Raw genomic sequence first — 22234 nt, 5'->3', positions numbered from 1 at the left:
TCGATAATCTACAATCTATAATCTAAAAGGCAAAAGCTAACGAACACATTAGAGGCGTTGAATAAGATAATTAAAAGTAGAATAAACATTAATTACACCGTTCGACGCGTGATTTTGACATATATTCCCAAATTAATACTCCTTCCATCTCATTATTTCTTGCATGTATTCTTTTTTGGATGTCCCAAAATATTATGCCCGTTTTTCAAATATAGCACATATGTAACACCCCAATAATTCTCTCTTTAAACCTGTGAGGACCTTGAACAATATTCAAGAGAATTACTGGCGTGCTACCGCCACGTGTTCAAACGTTAAGGCTTTATCAGAAAATAGCAGCGGAAAACTAAATCAGTTATAAATAAGTTTCAAAACCAACGAATGAAACCAAATTAAGTCATACAACTTGGAACCATTAAGGCCCTTATTCAAAACCCAATAAAAGTAGTAAGTGATTAAATTCAGTGTTCAAATAAATTCAAACCCAAAAGAAATAGTGTCGAATAAAATCGAATTAAAATAAATTCAAACTTGCAAAAGAAATAAAATGCAAACAACCAACTCTCTACTCAAGATCCCACAACCCTGATGAATGCTGCATGTGTAAGAACCTGTGGTAATTCTGCTCCCCAATATTACAAGTGTAAAAATTGGATCGTCACAGGGTCATTGAAAGGCGAAGGCCATGACCAAAGAAAGACACACAAAGCACGCAATCAGCAAAGCTGAGTACATACAAGCTGCAAAATAAATTAAGAAATCCATAACATGCTACCAATAATCAATCATCATGCATCATTAAATTATAGACTCAACACACGACTCAACTATTTATATTGCTAAGACTCCATTAATTAATAATAGGTAAATCATTATTTTTATTCATTGGATTACGCAATAGACAAGGTTGTCCAACCCATGCTCCATTTGGAACATCAATAAAAGAAAAACCCCATGCCTCCTTTCGGAAACATCAATAAACATCCAACGACCACGGGCGCGACTCCGTGACCGTAGTTAGTATGAGATCTCACCTAACTCCTAGTTTTGAAAAATATTTGAAATAAGAGACTCGTAGATCAGACGGCCTCGAGAAAAGTACACGGCTAATACCCCATGTACCCCAACCCCTGATTGTCATTACTCCAGAAGTGCACCAATCCAGAGTTTTATTGTTCATCCATCTTGCACTTTACGTGATTTACAGGTTTAGACTTGGTGATGACTCATATGCATAACAATACAATCAATCCAATATCAATTCAATCAAGTAAAACAACTTTTCAATTTCAATTCTTGATTTATTAGTGGCAAGCAACATTTATTATTTATTCCTTTACTACCTCGGTGTATAAACACCTTGAGTGCATAAGGCACCCCAAAACCTCAACCTCGTCTTAGAAGACTTAAATTCTTCCTTTACTCATCCTGCTTGCATAATCATGAATGAGTAATAAATTAATCATTACACCAATCATATACCTTTGCCTCTAAGCGCACCTTGCATAATTAGAGCACAAATAATACTTGCAATATAAAATAGTGCACGTCATACGAAATTCACAATGTATAACCAAACAATTTAACTCAGTCATCCCTATACATGATACTAAGTTCTCGATCCGTCGTCCTTAAACATGCACCTAAAAGAAAGGTTTCGTAACTTGTACGTACCTTGAGCAAACGAATTAGTATGCCACTTTACTAACTAGAAATCACCTTCAATAAACTCCTCTCCTAAGCCAAATAATAACATCTCAATCAATACCCAATCAATCAAATTTACAGCAATACTAACTTACTTTAAAACCTTCAAAATCCAAATCAAACAACACTTTAAAACCTTCCCTTTTGTTAAACTTAAAGGCTTATATATAGTTCTTTAAATTTTCTTCGTAAAAACCTTAAAATACACTCTTATACATAAAATTACAGCAAGTTCAAAGTCTAATAAAAATCTAAAAATTATATAAAAACCCCTAAAAATCTCCCTTTAAATAGGTAATCACACCCTTTTATTAAAATCACAATTATACTACTTTAAATAAAATTCCAGCATTTTAAACTAATCGAAAACCACTTCAAAACTTCATCAAAATACATCTTTATACTTAAGTTATCCATAGAAAAATTAAATTATCTCTTACCCTTTAAACTCAAGGATAAAATTAAAAAAAAACTTCGTTAAAAACAAAAAACTGCCCGAAAATCATATTTAGAGGCTGAATTTGGCCACGAGAGGGTGGTGATCACTGCCAAAGGAGTGAGTCTTTCTTAAAACGTTGTTTCCACATGGAAAACACTACTTTTTTGTCAAAATCGGATGAGTTTAGAACCTGATCGGGATTAAAACGGGATTAATATTAACGAACGGAAATCTAAAAATTAAAACACGAATCTATGTGTTCAAAATAATCTGGAATTAAGTTAAACTAATCAGTAGTTATAATCACCAAAATTTCAAAACATCATTACTATAAAATCCCTAAATCAATTGTTCGTAAAAACCCTAAAATCATGATTTTCAATAAATTGAAACCCTAGGTTTATAATTCATAAAATATGAAATTTATAACATAAATACAATCTGAAATTTATAATCTTTATACCATTAAAATATAATTTGATACTAAAAATATAATCTTTATACTAAAATCAAAACCCAAAACAATTAAATTAACATTAAGTAAAATAATGAAACAAAGGAGGATGAAAATAAGACTAACCTTTTTGTGTGGGAAATTTTTGGAGATTCATGGGGTATTTATAGGAGAGAATTATTGTAGGGTAAAAAGAAAGATTGGGCCTCATAAAATAATGGGTCGATTAAGTAAACAAATGGGTTAGGCTTGTGTGATTGGACATAAATTGTAGAAGAAAGGTGTATAAAATAATTTGTTCAAATAATTTTCGACCCAGATTAATAATTTGAAATTTTTGAAATTAAATTATGAAAAATAACAAATAAATATTATAAATAAAATAAATTTTTATTTATAAAATATTTAAAAATACGGGGGATTACAACATATCATTACTTAGTTTTTATCTTTCCAATACAAAATACACATATACCTAAAAAAACATTACTTACTTTTTCTTGTTTTCATACAATATTCTCTACTCCCTTCGTCCCCAAAACTTCGACCCTTTTGGCCTAATTTTAGTCCCAAAATTATAGACCCATTTGCATTAAAATACCTACAATACCAATTATAACAATATTTGTGCAAAATTAGCTTCCCCATATAAAATTTTGTTTTTTTAATGTATATTTAATACATTTTCTCTCTACTTTTCTTACAAACCCCATGTAAATTTTTGCTTTTCCCAATATGTTTTTGTTTCTTTTTATTTAAGTTTCTTAGAGCAACTCCAATGGTTGTAGCTAGGGACTTGTTTGCAATTTCAATAATTCCTTAGCTACTAGCTTGACCATTGGAGCTAGAAAACTCAATTAGCTTTGCCAAGCTAATTTGCTTGGGAATTAAACTCGCCAAAATAAAATGCTCATTGCACCAATTACGCTCTTTTCATGTATTTTCTATCCAACAACTACTACTAAGCTAATAGCTAGTCATTGGAGCAAAAAGTAGCTAAAATGAAAATTAGCTTAAAAGCTTATGCCATTGGAGTTGCTCTTAATAACCGCGAAATCAACCGGGTCAAAATTTTAGAGACGGAGGGAGTACTTTTTATTATTCCCATACAATACACTCTCCTTTTTATCTTTCCAATAGAATATTTTCATACTTTCACCATTCTCATTAATTACCGTGTTTTTTGAGAAATAGACATGAAATTATGGGATGGAGTGAGTATTATGTACCAAAACTATCTTAAAATGAATAGTAATGAAAACAAAAAAGAAGATCACCCAATTACCCACTCAACTACTCAAGTCGCACGGTCTTACCCACTACAAACCCCCCCAAATTCCTTGTCATAGACCACACATCACACTGTTTTCTTCGATACAATCGAAGCACAATCAATTCTCTCCTTCTCTTGCTTGCTTTCATATCCAACACTGTCGCCAACTCTCCAACAACATTCTCATTTTCAAGTTTCAACCCAAAATCTTGCTAATTCTCTCTCATACTCTTCAATGGCTGCCTCTTCTCAAGCTATCTTCCATGGCTCTGTTCACACCATACTTTCTTGCTCTTCTTCTCCCAAATCTGACACTCTTGGCTCATTCAAAATCCTACCTTTTGACCTCCGCCGTCACCGGAGTACCAGTTACCCCCGTGTCTGCCGCCGCACGGCCGTTACTGTCTCTGCCAAGAGGTCTGCTTACCCTGAGCTTGTTCCTGTCTCCCCTGAAGACGATACCCAGGTCACCATTTTTGTTATTTTGTTAGTTTTTGTTGTTATTTTCTGGAAAGTTTAGATTCCCTTTATTTAATTTTTATGGGTTTTGAAATGTAGGAAATAGTTTGTCTCTTTATCTTTACATTTTTCAGTTTTATAGGCTTGTGTAGTTTTTGAAAAGGGTGTCTTATAATTTTTAAATTCGCTTAATTGAGCTTTTTTACAATTGAATTGCATTTTTGGACTAGTTTACTGCTTGATTATTAGATTTCCTAGAAAGTACAAATAGTTTCTCAGGGGATCTGTTTTATTTTTATGATTATTGAATCTTGTTTACAGACATGTTGGTAATGGTTAAAGTAATTGGATTTAGTGATTTTCTGTGTTAACGCTATGCTTTGTTTCATCTCAAGTACCCATGTCGTATACTCGATACTCTGATGTGGGTATGATACATTGACACTAAAATTTGAACCAAATTCTTGCTGAGTTTTTATAACATTGTGATTTTTTGAATTTGGATTTAGTCTAATTGGTTAATATGAACTTGAGTCTTCAGGTAGGAGAGCAATTTGAATACCTAAGTGGAACCCATCTTATTGGGGAAGCAGCTGCTGGAAGGTGGTCTAAGCCTAAGCCAATCGTTGGGCGCAAAACAAAGATTGTTTGCACCATTGGTCCATCCACTGATACACGTGAAATGATATGGAAGCTTGCTGAAGCTGGGATGAATGTGGCTCGACTAAATATGTCCCATGGAGACCATACATCTCATAAGAAAGTCATTGATTTGGTCAAGGAATATAATGCTCAATCCAAGGACAATGTCATTGCAATCATGCTCGATACAAAGGTGAGCATAGCTTCTCATATACCGACTACTTTGTTAATACTGCTTGAAATTTTTTCTTCTTATTGGCCAAATCGACCTTTTTCATATTGAAACTGTTATAGGATTATAGCTGTAGGAACTTATGTGTTGTACATTTAATCTTGTACTGCACGCTGCCTGATGGTCAAGTTAGCAAATGACTCACATTGTGCTGTATTAAATTTTTTATGATAGGCATCTGTATTTTGAGGGCACAGGGTAGTTGCTGTTTTGTTGCGTTAATTCAGCCATCGCCAACCCTTGGTCTTTTATTATGTTGACATGTTCAAGTGTCTAATTAGATTTGCCAACTATTTTCCACCTTTTTGCAAATTTGATATTTTGTACAGTTACTGCTAAACAGGTTTGAGTACCTATTATAACTGTGATAATTTACCCGAAACCCAAGTAGATGAATGGCTGTTTTGACTTTTGACCGATTTGAATAAATGGATGTACCAATCTAAACGCTAGCCTGCTTATTTTCTGTCCAGTGTGTGTTTTGCTGCCGTTCGGGATCAGCTTTTGCAAGGTGTAGTGATGTGATCTACTGTTTATTTATTTATTTTTTAGATTTGATATTCACATGCATGAGCTTCTGTAGTGTAAATCCCTCTCCCCTCTAGGGCCTGTTTTGGCCACTGTGATTTTCCGTAGATAGACATTGAGGAAGTCATTGGTTAGTTAATTAGTTTGCTTGCATTGTATGCACAGATTTAAAAGAGGAGAGAGCTATTAGCCAATTAAAGCAATTTGTTGCAATTATTTTGCAACTTTTTATAGAGGAATATGTTGTGATCAAAAGAGACCAAAGGAAGTATTATATCTTATCAAAGTAATTATAAACAATTATGGGTTTTGTGCCCAAGGAGAGGATAATGCATCTCAGTTTGTAAAATATTGGATTTCACGAGTGTCAGTCAATAAACTCTAAACACTGGTCATATTAGTCTAGTATACGGTCAAAACATGTTTCATAATTAGCTATAAGGTGATGGTCTATGATACTTGTATATGTAGTTGACTATATCAGCATATGTGAAGCTGGATCTATATGTTATCATTGATGAGAATAATTATGATGATGTTTATTTATTTTTTTCCAGGGACCTGAGGTCAGGAGTGGTGATTTGCCACAACCAATTAACTTAGAAAGTGGTCAAGAATTCACTTTCACAATCAAAAGAGGAGTAGGCACAGCAGACTGTGTCAGTGTCAACTATGACGATTTTGTGAATGATGTAGAAAATGGTGATATGCTTCTTGTTGATGGTATGAACTCACTTTAACTTTTGTGTTAGTTGTTATCTGTTCTCACTTACTTGAATTAAGACACTGTAAAATTATGGATTAAGTCCTATTTATTCACTATGCACTCCTGTTTTGCTGATTGCAATCTACCCACTGGCTAAAGAGGCAACATATATAATCTCCTTTAAGATCTGTTGTATTTGCTGTATTGTCTCTAGTGTCTTTTGGCTAGTGGTTCATATATTTTCTTACAGGATACTAGAAGTCATTTTTTTCATGAGAGAGAAACAAAGTGTATCTCATGACACAATCTGGTTGTATCGTGGCCTCTTGTGCATTTACATCTGTCTGCCTTATGAGTTCAGTCAGTGCTGCCAGTCTGTTATCAATTTGACTGGGTTCAATTTTGGGCTTGAAGGATGTAAAGGTGCATGTACTGTCTAGATGTTCAAGGTCTATCAGTGTATTTCTTGACAGAAAATAGATCATCTGGTCTTGTAATCTTTGAAGACTATGTCTCTAATGTCTGTCTCTTGTGGCCGATATAGAGCCTTTCTGTCAGTTTTCTGGCTAAACTACCTCGGTGTATGCTTTGACATCATAAATGTGTATTTACTCTTCATAATTGTTATATTGTATATTATATTTAATGTCCGTTATTCTCATGTTTATGGCTAATGAATTAAATCATTCTTAATGATTTTATAATTATGGTTAGGTGGTATGATGTCCTTAATGGTGAAGTCGAAGACAGAAGACTCTGTGAAGTGTGAAGTTGTTGATGGTGGAGAGCTTAAGTCAAGGAGACACCTTAATGTCAGGGGAAAAAGTGCTACATTGCCATCTATTACTGGTTGGTGACATGATTTTCTGTTGATCTGTTCTATCCTTCTATGTAGATCATATTTCTTATTTAACATATAGAGTATGTGGCTATGTGCTAGAGCCTTCTAATTTTGTAGCTCTGTCTTTCTTTTTCTTTTTTTTTTTTTGGATGAAGTAACTCTCTTTTGGTTCATGTAGCCGACCCCACTTATGGGATTAGGCTTTGACTGATTGATGAAGTAACTCTCTTTGTGCATGCTGCAGATAAGGACTGGGATGACATCAAGTTTGGGGTAGACAATGGAGTTGATTTCTATGCTGTCTCATTTGTCAAAGATGAAGTTGTTGTTCATGAATTGAAGAACTATCTGAAAAGTAAGAACACAGGCTGAGTATAACTGCTAAATAATGTTTTAAGTAAGCATATATATATGTACGTTACTTTAGTTCCTAAACTAATTTTCTTACTGCCTTTGATACTTAGGTCAGGGTGCTGATATCCATGTCATTGTAAAAATTGAGAGTGCAGACTCCATACCGAATTTGCATTCAATTATTACTGCTGCTGATGGGGTGAGCAATCCATTATTACTACTCAGTAATTTTTTTGGAAAAATAATTAATATTCTTCAGGACATATAAGATTGTGGTTTACTGACAAGTATCATGATGTAAGTTAAGATGTCTCAATATAAAACACCTTCTCCAAACTATGTCTTTAAGATCAATGAATATATAATGTGAGGCAGCAAGTTGCAGTTGCAATAGTGGACTAAGAGTCAATGGGCATAATAGGGGTAAGGTTGTATACATCTGACTTCCCTTCTCGCACAATGTAGGAGCCTCTTTAGAGGCATCAGGATGATAAAAATGTTGCTGCAAATAATGGCCACCCAACTGCCAAAGCATCAGTATTGTGGACACTGGCTTCATTATCATGTTAATTCTCCATTTAGATCTCCATGGTTAACGACCACCCAACTGCCAAAGCATCAGTTGTGGACACCAACTTCATTAGCCTGTTAATTCCTCACTTAGATCACCAAGATAGATAAATGTTTAGTTTTGGCTTGAATGTTATCTGTAATGCATTGAAGTTTATTAGATAGTGAAGGGTAACAAATATCACGAGGACCATTGAGTGGGATTGTGAAAAAGAAGAGTCGTCAACAGTGCATAGAATAATTGAGTGGTGGAGAATGGCCACTAGTTACTAAACAATTAGTTTTGGATACTTCTTTGTTGTCTGTCTGCTTCAAAATGCTGGATAACCTTACAATTTTCTGCTTTTATGTTATAGGCTATGGTGGCTAGAGGAGATCTAGGTGCTGAGCTTCCCATTGAGGAGGTTCCTCTTCTACAGGTGTTGGACATATAATTTGTAAAGGCGTCTTTAAAGCTGTGGGAACTGAGCTACTGGGCTGAAATAAACTTCTATTTGCTATATGCAGGAAGAGATAATACGATTGTGCCGCAGCATGGGCAAAGCTGTGATTGTAGCTACAAACATGCTAGAAAGCATGATTGTTCACCCAACACCAACACGAGCTGAGGTATCTGATATTGCCATTGCCGTTAGAGAGGGTGCTGATTCTGTTATGCTTTCTGGTGAAACTGCTCATGGAAAGTATGTCTTTTCATCTTAGATGTGATTGATTGCAATAGACCTTGTAGCTTTCACATGCTCTAGAGAAATTTATAAATGCTAGTTGTTAAAGAGAATTACTGCCTGTCACAATTTTGCAGATTCCCCCTTAAAGCTGTCAAGGTTATGCACACTGTTTCATTGAGAACTGAAGCAACCTTGGATGGTGCTTCTGCTGTTGCTCAAACATCACATAGTCTTGGTCAAGTCTTCAAGGTAATTATTTATTTATTTATTTATTATTATTATTACTATTATTATTATTATTAATTATTTATTTTTTATTTTATTTTATTTATTTATTTTTTTCTGAATTAAGTGGATGCACATCCGTTCATTTATTGTGTTACTATAAACTGTCGAAGTAATTTTAAGGTGCAACATTTGATTATGTAATATGGTGTGTGTGCAGAACCATATGAGTGAAATGTTTGCATTTCATGCTACCATGATGTCTAATACCCTTGGGACCTCAATTGTAGTCTTCACCAGAACTGGTTTTATGGCCATCCTACTGAGCCATTATCGGCCTTCTGGAACAATATTTGCATTCACAAATGAGTAAGTATCCTTTCTTCAAGACTTCAATCTATATATCTGAAAATATACAGGTTACATATAATGCAGATGGGAGGTTTTTGGCAAAATAAATGTGACCTTTCCTTGTTCAAAGATTTTACCTGCACAGTATTAGATTGTTGTACTTTAGGCCAGACAACTCATTTTCTAGCTAGAATGTTGTGAGTAGTCATATAGGAAGTTTATTATTATTATTTGATCCAGCACTTGATATCATGCCTTAGTTTGTTGTTACGATATGTTTTGTTGGGGCTTCTATGCTTTTGTCTTTAATGTTGGGGTGTGAATGTAAACGTGATCCAAGTTATCTGAACTTATCTTATACTGTATAAATTAAGGTAACGTTATAATGTCTGCCTCTTTGACTTTTCTGCAGTAAGAGGGTACAACAAAGGCTTGCATTGTACCAAGGTGTATGTCCCCTACATATGAAGTTCTCTAATGACTCTGAGGAAACGTTCTCAAAGGCTTTAACTCTTTTGCAAGTAAGTTTACACCTTGCCATTTTCTAGACATTGCTGATTGGTCACCATCTGTATGTTGTGATTTCTGTGCTGCGTAATTTAGGGAATACGAACTGTCTGTCAAACCTCCAACACACATTCCTTTGATATGTTTTCAATACTTTATGGGTGGTCCAAATTATAGCAGCCACATGTTAATTTACATGTTAAACTTTCAACTTACCCATTATGATACCTTTATTAAAAATAAAAGAAAAAAACCCTACCTTGTGGCATAGTGATGTCTAAGACTTGCATAGAGATTGGAGAATGATAGATCGTCTTGTGGAATTTCGGTTGAATTATGGCCCACAAATAATTGTTGCATACTTTCCTTCTTTTATTCTCCGTTTGTCTATGCATTATTTCAATCACTAATCTCTCTACTTAGCTATATGTGTAAAAAATAAATTTTGATATTAAGAAAGTATTAATACTGGCGAATCTAACAAGTCCCTACATTACTTTTTTTTTTACTTAACTATACATCATCACAGCTAGCCAAAGTGGAGTATAATATGAATAGTGCTTAAGTCTAAGTTCTGCAAGTAAAAAAGTGGAGGAAGTAATACTTAGCAACAGAGGGATTAGTACTTATCTATCGACTTTGATGCTTGGAAAGTATCCCATGAAGTGACTATTTTATTATCCTGGAGTATATTTTGATTGGAAATCAACAAGAGAATGGTGGAACAGTAGCAACCTCATTAATTGGAAGAACCATCATCCATATATCTTCTGAGTGCAGAATCCTGTTCTTCCGTCCTTTAATTTATCCTTCCTCAAAAGATAAAGATATCCAATATGAATATATGGCGAATAACTGATGAACTTGACTATTATGAGTATTATCTTACTGAATGCTTAATCCATGCTACTACATCTCATTTTACTTGCAAATTATGTTTTTAACGGCCCTAAAAACTGCCAAATTGCCAATATATGTGCTTTGCTAATATGGAAACATCTATTTACAGAAGCAAGGTATGGTGAAGGAAGGGGATGAGATTGCTATTGTTCAAAGTGGAAAGCAGCCTATTTGGCGATCCCCATCGACCCATAATATTCAGGTGAGGAAAGTTTAGACCTAAGAAAACAGGAAGCAAAGCAATCATGCTTCCTATACAAGTTTGAGGGGCAGAAAATGAAGGGTCTGAAAATCTCGAGCTTGCAACATCCTCAATATTTGTTATGTGGCACGGCTTTGTGTTGCATACATCAGAATTAATGTTAGTGTTGCCCCTGTTGTGATCAATTGCCCCATTGAATATGTGATGGGTAGTGTAGTATGAGATATTTGTACTGCAGGCATATCGTAGGTAGGGTTTAGCGTTAGTTTCAGTGTGATAGGATAGCCAACCTAGTGTTTTCTTGGCCATACTTCAACGAGTTCAAACTACATTCTTTCATTTTATGCTTAAAAACAGGAGCTATGTATTGGCATAATTGCAGTCTGTTTGCTTCAAATGAATGGAATTTTCTCTGAAAACTGAAATTGACACTAACGAGTAGCTCAATATGTATGAAATTACATATCACAGTCCAAGTAATCCTAATAAAGCAAACCCTCTTTATTACGAAGTAATTCACAAGGATGAGACCTGCCGTATAACCATCAACCCATCACATAACCATCAAAACTAATGTACTCCATACTTTGTATCATCATATGTTGTAATATTGTATTCACGAGAAGATTTGCTAAATGATACTAACGGACTGCAGATTAGAGATCTATATTCACAACATTTACAATCATGACAAACTAATGTTCCGTTTTCCTTACCCATTCCCAAAAATATATATAAAAAAAAAAGTAAAAAACAAATACAGTACAAGTTACCAACACCATCAATGTCTGACTAACACCATCTGCTAGTAAAATGAGCATTCTAACACTAACCTTAGAAATTGTGCTAATATTCAACTATCATACCCTAGTTTTCGAGGATTAAAACTATAAACACGACAGAACAATGAAAGAAAGCTATCAAATGTCACAAACATGCATTGAGAAAAACATCCCTTGCTCACTATCCCATATGCCAATGGTTATCTAAGACAGACAGTTCGAGATCAGAACTGTCTCAGCATAGCCATAAGACCTCCACCATGCACCCTTCCTTCAAGGGATGCTGAATTTGAAGACTGACCAGACTGATCCAAGTTGGCATCAGGCAGGATCATCGGCAGATTGAAACCATTCCAAGAAGGTAAGCTTGATTCTCCGCCAACATTGTTCATGCATGCAAAAAAATTCTCAGCAGCAATTTCTTCCATCTTCAAGCCCACTGTACCATCTCCATGGACTCGCTTGTCTTGAACTTGTGCACAATGGGCAGCACAAAGACCAATTTTGCCCCTTGCGAACTTATCACAAGGGCTATCACCATTTCCACCAAATTCCGAACCTTGTTGGCCATACAGGCAGCGCTTACCTCCTCCATGTGCCTTGCAGAAATCAGTGCTTCCCTGAGCGCTCTTTTCACAACCTTCACTTTTGCACCTCTTTCCTCCACCATGGCGAACACAGAAGTTTGTACGTCTCCTTGCGCTCTTAGTGCATTCGGGGAAGGCACATCTTTTGCCACCACCATGAGAAACACAATATAAGGTACCTCCATGTACACTCTTGGTGCAGACACCACCTCCTTGAAATGTACACCGCTTTCCTCCCCCATGTCCTTTACAGAAAGGCGTGCTTCCCTCAGCTCCTTTGGTACACCCTAAAAAGGTGCACCTTTTTCCTCCTCCATGAGCCTTACAGAGTTTTGTACCTCCCTGAGCACCTTTAGTACATTCAGGAAATTGACAACGGCGACCCCCTCCATGAGCAATGCAGAGACCAGCAAGCCCCTCAGCGCTCTTGGTGCAGTTTTCAACCTTGCACCTCTTTCCACCACCATGACGGATGCAAAGGCCGGATTTTCCTCTTGCAGCACGGTTGCATCCTCCATGAAAGCCACATCGCTTTCCACCTCCATGTGCGATGCAGAAATTAGTGCGCCCTTCAGCACTTTTGGTGCAACCCAAGTGTTCACACCTTCGACCACCACCATGAGCCTTGCAGAATGCAGTCCTGCCTTCTGCTCCTTTTTGACAACCAGTTCTCTGACACCTTCGCCCACCTCCATGGGAAATACAATGACCTGAAGCACCCCTTGCGCCTTTTTGACAGCCAGGAAACTGGCAAGTCTTAACTGAGGACTTGCGCTGCTTTTTAAAACAAGAAGTGGCGTCATCTGTTCTAGGCTGTGGTAAAGAGACCAAGACATCCGGGACATTTGAGACAACTGAAATTGGGTTCACATTGAACCTATCTACAAGAGGCACAATAGGTCCACGTTTCCATTTTGATGATGTTGATCCTTCATCCACAAGTTGCTCAAATTCAGATGTCGCATTCTGAATAGGCGATGAAGTCAGGGTGACACTAGTGAGATCAGATTCTGCAGCTGCAGTAGACAAGCTTAACTCAAGGTCAACCATAAGTTTCTCCTTCTCAGGTGGTTCAAGACTGTTGCCAGAGTATTTCGAGTCCTTACAAGCTATTACAATTCCCAGATCAAGGCTAATATCATTTGGAGACTCCTTTCCAACATCAATTCGAGAAGTTAAGGCAGTCCTAGAAGCAGCATATTCAATCTTGCCATCTAGGGAACTACCTAATTCAAGGGCCAGAGAAATCTCATGCTTTATATTCTCTTCATCACTTGCATTCGTTACTCTTTTGCTAGCTCCAGCATCATACAAATAAGAGGGTACAGTTAAAACGCTTTGGGAATGTAGTCGCAAGGTAGTATCCACTAAATGACTCGAGCAAGCATCAGTTCCATTTGAATCTTTGCATCTATCCAGAAAAGAATTCCACATGAAAGGCTTGTGGATGTCATCCATCTTGCTTTATTTGAAAGAATACTTATCAATTTATCATCTAACTGATATCTAAACTTAACAAGCCACTCCAACTAGTATAAACAAAGGAATGGCAATATTATGTGCAATGCTGATTCATAGCAACATAGACTTCCTCCACTGACAAATCCTGAGGTATCCCTGCGGTCCATAACAGCAACTCGAGCAGCTATCTCAAAAGAATCTAAGATAATCTCAGCATAGACATACCGTATTCCCAATTGTATCCAAGAAATATCCCATTCTGTCAAGAAAGGAAATCAATCAAAATTCATAAGATAAGTACACAATATGAAACAGAACAAGCAGAAGACTAGAAATCGAAATTAAACACAAACATGATTTGTTTCATGTAGTGTACAGAGAGGAGCTAATAAAACAGTTTCAAACATGATTCATAGACTATGCAATCATATAAACAAGCAACTAAGATGACAACTAGACTTTGTTTGTTTCAACTCATTATATTAATGGAACTTTTTAGCAATAATCATATAAGGGTGTGTCAAAACATATGTGAATTTTATTTCAGACAAAATTAGATAACATAAGTTGAAACCAATAAACCCTAATTCTGCAAGTTTAAGTACATGATAAACGAAATTCAATAACATAATTAACTTGATCATAGGATATAAAAAATAAAAAGCTCCAAGACAAGAACAAGTTTATTTTTTGTTGCTAACCAAGACAAGAACAACTGCACAAGTTGGGTGGAACAAAATCCATGTGTGAATGTGTAACGTACATTACTCCCTCCGTTTTCAAATAAGAATATCATTTCACTCAAAGCTCGTCCCTAATTAAAATTCTCATAACATCTTTACCTAATTTTTTATTCAGCCAAATCCCACTATCCTGTTTTTTTACATACATTTTTAATCGACCAAACCTCACTATCGTCTTAACTTATTCACCTTTTGTACTATTGTGTAATATTGCAAGAGCCTAACTTTACATATTTAATATTTTGATCATATCCTTTCATTAATGTAATTTATATAAAAAATTGTATTATTATGGGCATTCGTGTTAAATACATATTGTCAAATACTCCCTCCGTCTCACTTTACTTATCCTATGAGCACAACAAAAATTCACATTTCTAGTCAAACAGGGTAAGTGAAGTAGTTTAAAGGGAGTATCAAATTTCTACAATATTATACGCAACTAATGAAATGGTTAAAGATTTGCACACATACATAATCCAAAAGTAAAAAAAAATAAAATAAAATTGTGTTCTACAAATCTATGTCGCGGATTAAATGACTCAACTTTGCCGTAATTGTATGAAAAAACGCAAATAAAAATCACATCATTTGCCAATTTTTATTATTAAAAAAAAAAAAACAAAAAAAAAAAAAAAACTTTGCCACTCAAATTCAGTACAGAGCATGTGGCAAAATCTAAAGGATGAAAAATCAGAATAGAAATTTCACATGAACCAATAAAATCAGAAAATTAAAAAATTCAAAATATCACAAAATCACCGAAAAAAACAATGAAGAAATTAATGAATACTATAAAATGAAATGAAAGAAGAAAAAAAAAGAAAGTACCTGAAAATTTTCGAAAGGTGTACGGAAAAATTAAAAGATTAAATTTTTTTAACAACGGCGGACACGAATAGAGAGGAAGAGACGGTGGAGAAGTGAGAATGTTTCAAAAGAAGAAGAGAGAAAGTTCGACGGCTTAAGAATCTGAGGCCCGGGTTTAATATAGGGGAATGGAATCTTAAGGGATCTTTCCAATTTTACGGAATCTATTTTTTTTTTGTTGCTCCGTATTATTATTATTACTCACATTTTCGAATTTCAGTTGCGACATATATATAAATCAATGATACACCACACATGTAAGGACCGACATTTTGTGTATTGATCATGTTTGGGGTACTTGATAAGAATGAATGAATGAATAATGGAGTAGTGTTTTTAATTTTTTTATTTTTTAAAAATGTGTCTCAATAAGGTTTGTTAAATTGTTGTTTAATAATAACCCTCCCTAGTATGTTGGTACAAAATACTTGAAATTGATTTTGGTTTACATCAAACTTTTTTGAGCTTTTGTATTAAAGTAAATATTAAATCTCTATTCATGTCCGTAGTACATTTAAGTGTAAAATAACAAGTGTGGTTAGCAATTGATTTCTGATTGTCAGGCGTTAATTTTTTCATTTAGCGTTAATGACTAATTATTTTATTGGCCGTTAGATTAGCTATATAACCAGATTGAAAGTGTTTAGCAAACTCTTCGTGTTGGCAACTCTATTTAAATAAAAAAAATTACATTTTATGATGCTAAATTGATCATATATACCTAAGCATATATAATTATATATCCATTAGCCAAAAGCTATTGTGACAAACCATTTTTTTTGCTTAAAAGTAACATTTTAGTTATTGGAAAAATTAATTTTGCAAAAACTTTCATCTAATAATTTTACCATAAAAGACTGTCAAATCAAAAAGTCATTTAACAAACAACGCAATCATATTTTGATTAGTGGGATATTTAATCGAAGAGAGAGGGTTCATTAGTCATTTCATAAGGACATGAAGAAACTATGAGTCTCTTCACATTTATTGAACTAAGCTGAACTGAACTGAACTAAATTGAACTAAACTGAACTGATTGAAGCTGAACTGAATTGAACTGAATAGAGGTGATGAATATTTTATGAGAGAAGGAAATTAGGAGCTAAATTGAACTGAACTGAACTAAACTAAATTGAAATTAAGCTAAAATGAACAGGCCCTATGTTTCCTCATAACAAAATACAAAGTATAAATAAAACAAACCGTGATTAAGTTTTTTTTTAAAAAAAAAAACAAACAAACAAACCGTGATTCATTCGTAAAATTGGGGGATGCAGAATGTTTATTTCGTGTCATCGACTCATCGTATGGGATCTTTCCAAAGGTTTTTTATTTTTATTTTTTTTTCGAAGGGTGGTTTTTTATTTTATTTTATTTATTTATTTATTTATTTTTGTTTAGGAAATCTTTCCAAAGTTAATACGGAGTACAACACCAATGTCACGAATATACGTAACTAACCAATTATTGTATACACGTCAGCAATGATGTTACATGACACGTGGGTGCAAGCCAAGAAGCGGCTCGCCACCGTCGAAGGTGCGCCCTACATAATTATTATTTGCCTTTTTTAAATTTAAAAAGAAAAGAAAGTTGTTTTGTTTATTTCTTAACGCACCTTTAACTTTGAAAAGGATAGCATAGAAAGAGAGAGATTTTTTCCTTTGGTGCATTTACAAAAGGAAATATTGTCCGGAATAATCCCACCTTTAGGGCGTCCGCTAAAAATAATCCCACCTATGAGTTATTTTTTAATAATCCGACCTTTATACCCTATTTGCTCTAAATGGTCCCAAGTGACCAATAACCAGTTGAAGAGGTAATTTTATTTTTAAAATAATTTAATTTACACGTGTCACAATTTGATTTGTCCAAAATAATAATAATAATAAAAAAAGTAAAATCAAATTAAAAAAAACCACCACCACCCCAAACCAGACCCCAGTCAACCCAAGAACCACCGCCACCACACCAGACTCGAATCCAAACCCTGAAACAACCGCCACCGAACCAAACCCCAGCCAAGACAACCCCAAAACCCCCTTCGAAAAATCAAATAACCCACTAAACCAGATCCCATGAAACTGGTTGGGGAGGTCGGCGTGGCTTGAATCGACGTCGGTAAAGGACGTTGCAGTTCGTATGGGGGAAAGCGAAGGTCAGCGTGGCCTATTAATGGACGGGGGACGGGGAGGAGGTTTGGATCGGGACGGGAAAAGGGTTTTCGAGGGTAAGGGGATGCGCGTGAGGGAGGGAGGAGGGGGTTGGTGGTTCAGGGGAGGGATCAATCGCGATACTGGTCGCCGGTGCTGTAGTTGGGGGCTGGGAAGTCGGAGCCGCGAGAGGGAACGGTCTCAGGTAAGTGGTGGGTGGTTTTTTAATTTTTTTTAATTTTATTTTTTCTTTCAAAAATCTAACTTTTTTAACAAAAAAACTTTTTATTTTTATTTTTATTTTTTGACCAATTACAAGCCGCCACGTGTCAGGAAACTTGTAATAACAGGTTACATGACCGGTTGGGACCATTTAGAGCGGATTGGGTATAAAGGTCGGATTATTTAAAAATAACTCATAGGTGGGATTATTTTTAGCGGACGCTCCAAAGGTGGGATTATTCCGGGCAATTTTTCCTTTACAAAAATATAATTGGAAAATAAAATGTACGTGAAAATTAGGCCACGTTAATAATTGCCTCCATTTTATACGTTCTAGCCGCCTTCCTGAAATAAGACTTTTTTCCCCCCTTAATTTCTTAAATTTTTGTAAGAGGTCATTTTAGTAGAACAATGATAAATAAAATCCTATATTTCACCAATAAAAATAAAAATAAAAATAAAAATAAAAATAAAATTCTACAAGGTACTCGTAATATATCATATATATGTATATGTTAAAATATAGCTTTCCTAATAATACATGTAAAATAAGAGAGCTAAAGATTTTATAGGGCTACTTTAATACTTTGCGATGGTGCAGCTATTTTAAAATAGTTTGTAATTATAATTATAATTCAGCCTTATATGGCTCCTCTAATTAGAATGGCTTGTAATAACTCTATAGTCTCTATTGCTCTTTTGGAGTAAACTTGGTTACCGCTTTGATAATCAGCTAACTTCTAGGGAAGATAGTCCACCGTATTATTACCATATGATTTTGAGATGAAATTTCTTTAACCTTGTGAAATTGACTCTTTACTTATTTATTTAGGCATTAGAATGGAGAAACCTCAAATATGCATTGTTAGCTTATGTATGAACTATTATGGAGTAAACTATTGAAACACAAGGATCTATAATTCACTTAGTCAACTTACGTATAAGCTTAAAATATACTTCGTATGTATTAATCAATCAAAGATTCAATTCTCTATTGCGTGGAATAATTAGCAATTGCATGGCAGTTGAGCTTTAAATAAGTCGCATTTTTTTTTTTTTTTGCCTAAAATGCAAATTCTTAATCCTGCTAAATTAAACCAAACAAAAAAACAATATAACAACTAACTGAATTACTGAAATATACATTTTCCGTTACAATTGGTGTAGCTTTTCCGCGTCATATTAGCGTGATGCCGTGATTACATGAAATTATATGCTTATATTATCACTATGACACTGCTATTCATTATTCTCTGTCTTTAAAGGTTGTTATATTATACGAAGTAAACGCTTATTAATATATGACCAATTGACCATAAAATTATATTAAAGCCTCCCCATGATACACCTAAGCTAGTAGGTGATTATATAGTAGGATTAATAAAATGACATTACAGCATATCTTACACCCGCAATAATATTATGTACTACAGTACTAGTATATAAACATGCCCACGTACCCGCCATGTCCATAACCCCTTTTTAAATCCGACTTAACACAAGTACACGACACATATACATGTAATTAATTTAATTAGTGTCGTCAGGGTAATAGTGGACGATAAGGGAATTTCTATACTAAAAATACTGTAATTGTTTAGATTGAACCCATGATCTCAAGGTCATAAATGATTACACCAATTAACACTTGTTAAGAAACCAAAAAAAAAAAAAAAAAAAAAGTAATGCGTGTTTTCACTTTTCACCAATTTAAAGCATATACAACTTATAACATATAAGTAGTTGATAATTATATATAGTAGCATAGAATTCAAGGTATGAGGTATGATTGTAAAAGGATAAAAATCATACCTAATGTTATTGTTAGGTTAAGAAAATATCAATTCTAAACTTATACCTTAAATCTCAAGGGAGTTAAATATGGCTTATATTTATCAACCTTTTTTTTGATGGGATATTTATCAATCTTATACGGCTTATAGGTATCAAATAAAAGTAAAATACTGTATTCATTTTCGCACAAAATTAAACACATTATAATAAGAATTAAATTTTGAACCTTTGTGAACCCAAATCCACTTTAACAAAGTTTCCATAATTTCGAAGAAACGAGGATACCCCTACTCTTGTTCAATTGAAACAAATTCAACTTCAGACCTTTTAGGCCAAGCCCATTAAAAAGGTAACAAAGTACAAGGCCCATTAAGAATTTGACCCATAGTTGTTTTTTTATTATTTTTTTAATAAAGGAAATAGTTTTGCACACTTACATAGTTACACTTACACATGCCAAAGTCAGAGCTTTAAATATAGAGAAAAAGTCAAACTTACACGCATTGAGTTACATACAATTATGTTTCAAAAAAAAATAAATAAAGTTACATACGATTATTATCATAACCATCATTCATATTCTTACAAAGTTACAAACTTAGATCAATTTATGATGCGAAATACAAATAAAATAAAATAACTGAATTATGTGACAATAAATATTATTCAAACATAATTGACAATTTGTTTAGTGTAGCCGCTTTGATCGTCCCAATACTTGGACCAAAACATAACACCTCCATACTTGGGTGATTTCTTGATTATAGGTAGAACTTGAGAAGTTAGCACATCCGGTGGTAGAAACCCACTTCCGGCTGCTTGATTGGCGGCCGGCAACCCCATGAACAACTTTTTTATGTACCTTTGTGAGCTCCAAAAGTTCCATGAATCAATAAGGTTGGTAGTGCTACCATTATATTGGCACGGAGGATTGTTGTAAAATTGGACCCATACATAGTCAAATAGCCCCGTTTTTAAGGGATTGCCTAAATATTTATCAGGAAATGGGCATTGAGGGGCGGCACCTAAGTACACCCTCTTTTTTCCTCTTCCACGACCATTGTAATTATTTAAAAATATCGCTAAGTCATCCCAATACAAGGTTGATCCCGACTCAATATCAAAGTCGATACCATCTAGTGATGCCTTTCCAAGAGGCCTAGACTCTGAGTGACCTCCTAGGAAGTTTTCCCAAAGATACTTCGCAAAGTTTTTAGCGTCATTTTTGGAGGAAAAAGAGTAGTTCCCTACACCACCTCCTAGGGAAAGAAGGACCTTAATGCCTCTAGCTTGGCAAAACTCGACTTCACTAGATAAGCCAACGCACCCACCAGAAGCCGGGTCACAATGACCGGCTAGGTTAAGGGACGGCACTTGCCCCCCACCAAATATGTTAAGAAAAGCTAAGTTTACATACTTGTACCTCCCTGTGGCACACGTTTCATTTAAGCGCCCCTCAAAACCGTTTTGGCCCCAGTATATGGCTATACCACCACGATGAGGTCGATAATGATTGCCATAATGGCGGGCTTGGGTTACGTACGAGAGGCCGAGGAGGGTGAGGAAGAGAGGAAGGAGATGGAGCTTAGTGGTGTACATTATGTGGCTAGCTTAGGAGTTGATATGATACACAAAATGTTATGGGATATGTGGTTATATAATGTGTAGTGCAAGTGGTCATTATATATATAGAGTATGGTCAACGTTTGACGTGGTGTGGTGGGCAGCAACATGTGTGTGGGGCCTTAGCTGCCGGATGGTGCGCGTCGGCCTGCAAATGTATTTAGATAGATTAGTACTGTATCAATTACGGGCTTTCTTTTTTGTATTAATGTTTTATTTTTTTGAGGAAATTTTTTGTATTAATGTTGCTATATACTTAAACTAAAATTATGTAAGAAAAAGTATACTCGTACAATACAAAAAAATGCTTGATTTACTAGTATTAAATTTTGCCATACGTTCTTTTTTTTTTTTTTTTTTTTTTAAAAAAAAGTTGTGCAAATAATTTTGCATAACTTGTAGAATTTAGTACTCCATCTTGGTGATGAGGATGATAGTGTCTGAATTTGTTTACTTGACGAATAAGGGAAAATAAAATAATGTTGATTTTTTTTTTTGTTTTTAAAAAATGTTTATATTATCATTTAAAACTAATAAGGAGTAATACACATATATACCTATTGACTTATCATCCATGGAAAAAAAATAGTGTGATATTTAAATATTATATCAATTGCTTCATATTAACGTCGTAGGAGTAACACGTAAAGAACAACATAACTTACCTAAGATTAAGATGGTTGACTTAGTATTAACATCTTATTTTTTATTTTTACCTGATAAAAACATAACATTATTGAACAAATTCATGGACATGGTCACGGTCACGGTCACGGTCATGGTCATAGGGATAAATCGATAAGATTAGTGTGTAATAGAGAACCATTGTGATTTATGCGTATACATACTCCCTTATTTTTTAAAATCATGTTAATTTAATGTTCTTCATGTGGTCAAAATTGAAAAACTCGAGTCTTTTGTGACCATATTTAATATACGAA

At 34.7% G+C, this 22234-nt stretch overlaps 3 protein-coding genes across 3 annotated transcripts; 1 reads left to right on the top strand and 2 right to left on the bottom strand.

Annotated features, from left to right (window-relative positions):
- Positions 1-3938: 3938 nt before the first annotated feature.
- On the top strand, positions 3939-11451 carry LOC145606693 (pyruvate kinase isozyme G, chloroplastic-like). The gene is made up of 12 exons (XM_081662515.1): positions 3939-4339; positions 4874-5167; positions 6292-6457; positions 7155-7289; positions 7526-7636; positions 7746-7834; positions 8562-8624; positions 8713-8888; positions 9008-9122; positions 9319-9467; positions 9862-9970; positions 10966-11451. The coding sequence occupies exons 1-12, from the start codon at positions 4109-4111 to the stop codon at positions 11071-11073; spliced, it is 1746 nt and encodes a 581-aa protein (XP_081518641.1). The 5' UTR covers positions 3939-4108; the 3' UTR covers positions 11074-11451.
- A 168-nt stretch (positions 11452-11619) lies between these two features.
- On the bottom strand, positions 11620-15729 carry LOC145606692 (uncharacterized). Its single transcript, XM_081662514.1, has 2 exons — positions 15463-15729; positions 11620-14147 (listed from the first exon to the last, which is right to left on the bottom strand). The coding sequence occupies exon 2, from the start codon at positions 13883-13885 to the stop codon at positions 12065-12067; it is 1821 nt and encodes a 606-aa protein (XP_081518640.1). The 5' UTR covers positions 13886-14147; positions 15463-15729; the 3' UTR covers positions 11620-12064.
- A 4429-nt stretch (positions 15730-20158) lies between these two features.
- Positions 20159-21309, bottom strand: LOC145607812 (acidic endochitinase-like). Its single transcript, XM_081663409.1, has one exon. It carries the CDS (start codon positions 21267-21269, stop codon positions 20337-20339), a length of 933 nt encoding a protein of 310 aa, XP_081519535.1. The 5' UTR covers positions 21270-21309; the 3' UTR covers positions 20159-20336.
- Between the last annotated feature and the right edge of the window lie 925 nt (positions 21310-22234).

The sequence above is a fragment of the Chenopodium album genome, chromosome 23, assembly GCF_948465745.1.
Source record: "Chenopodium album chromosome 23, dcCheAlbu1.1, whole genome shotgun sequence".
In the NCBI taxonomy this organism is placed as follows: domain Eukaryota; kingdom Viridiplantae; phylum Streptophyta; class Magnoliopsida; order Caryophyllales; family Amaranthaceae; genus Chenopodium; species Chenopodium album.
The sequence above is the reverse complement of the archived record's forward strand: the minus strand, read 5'-3'. Positions and strand labels throughout refer to the sequence as shown.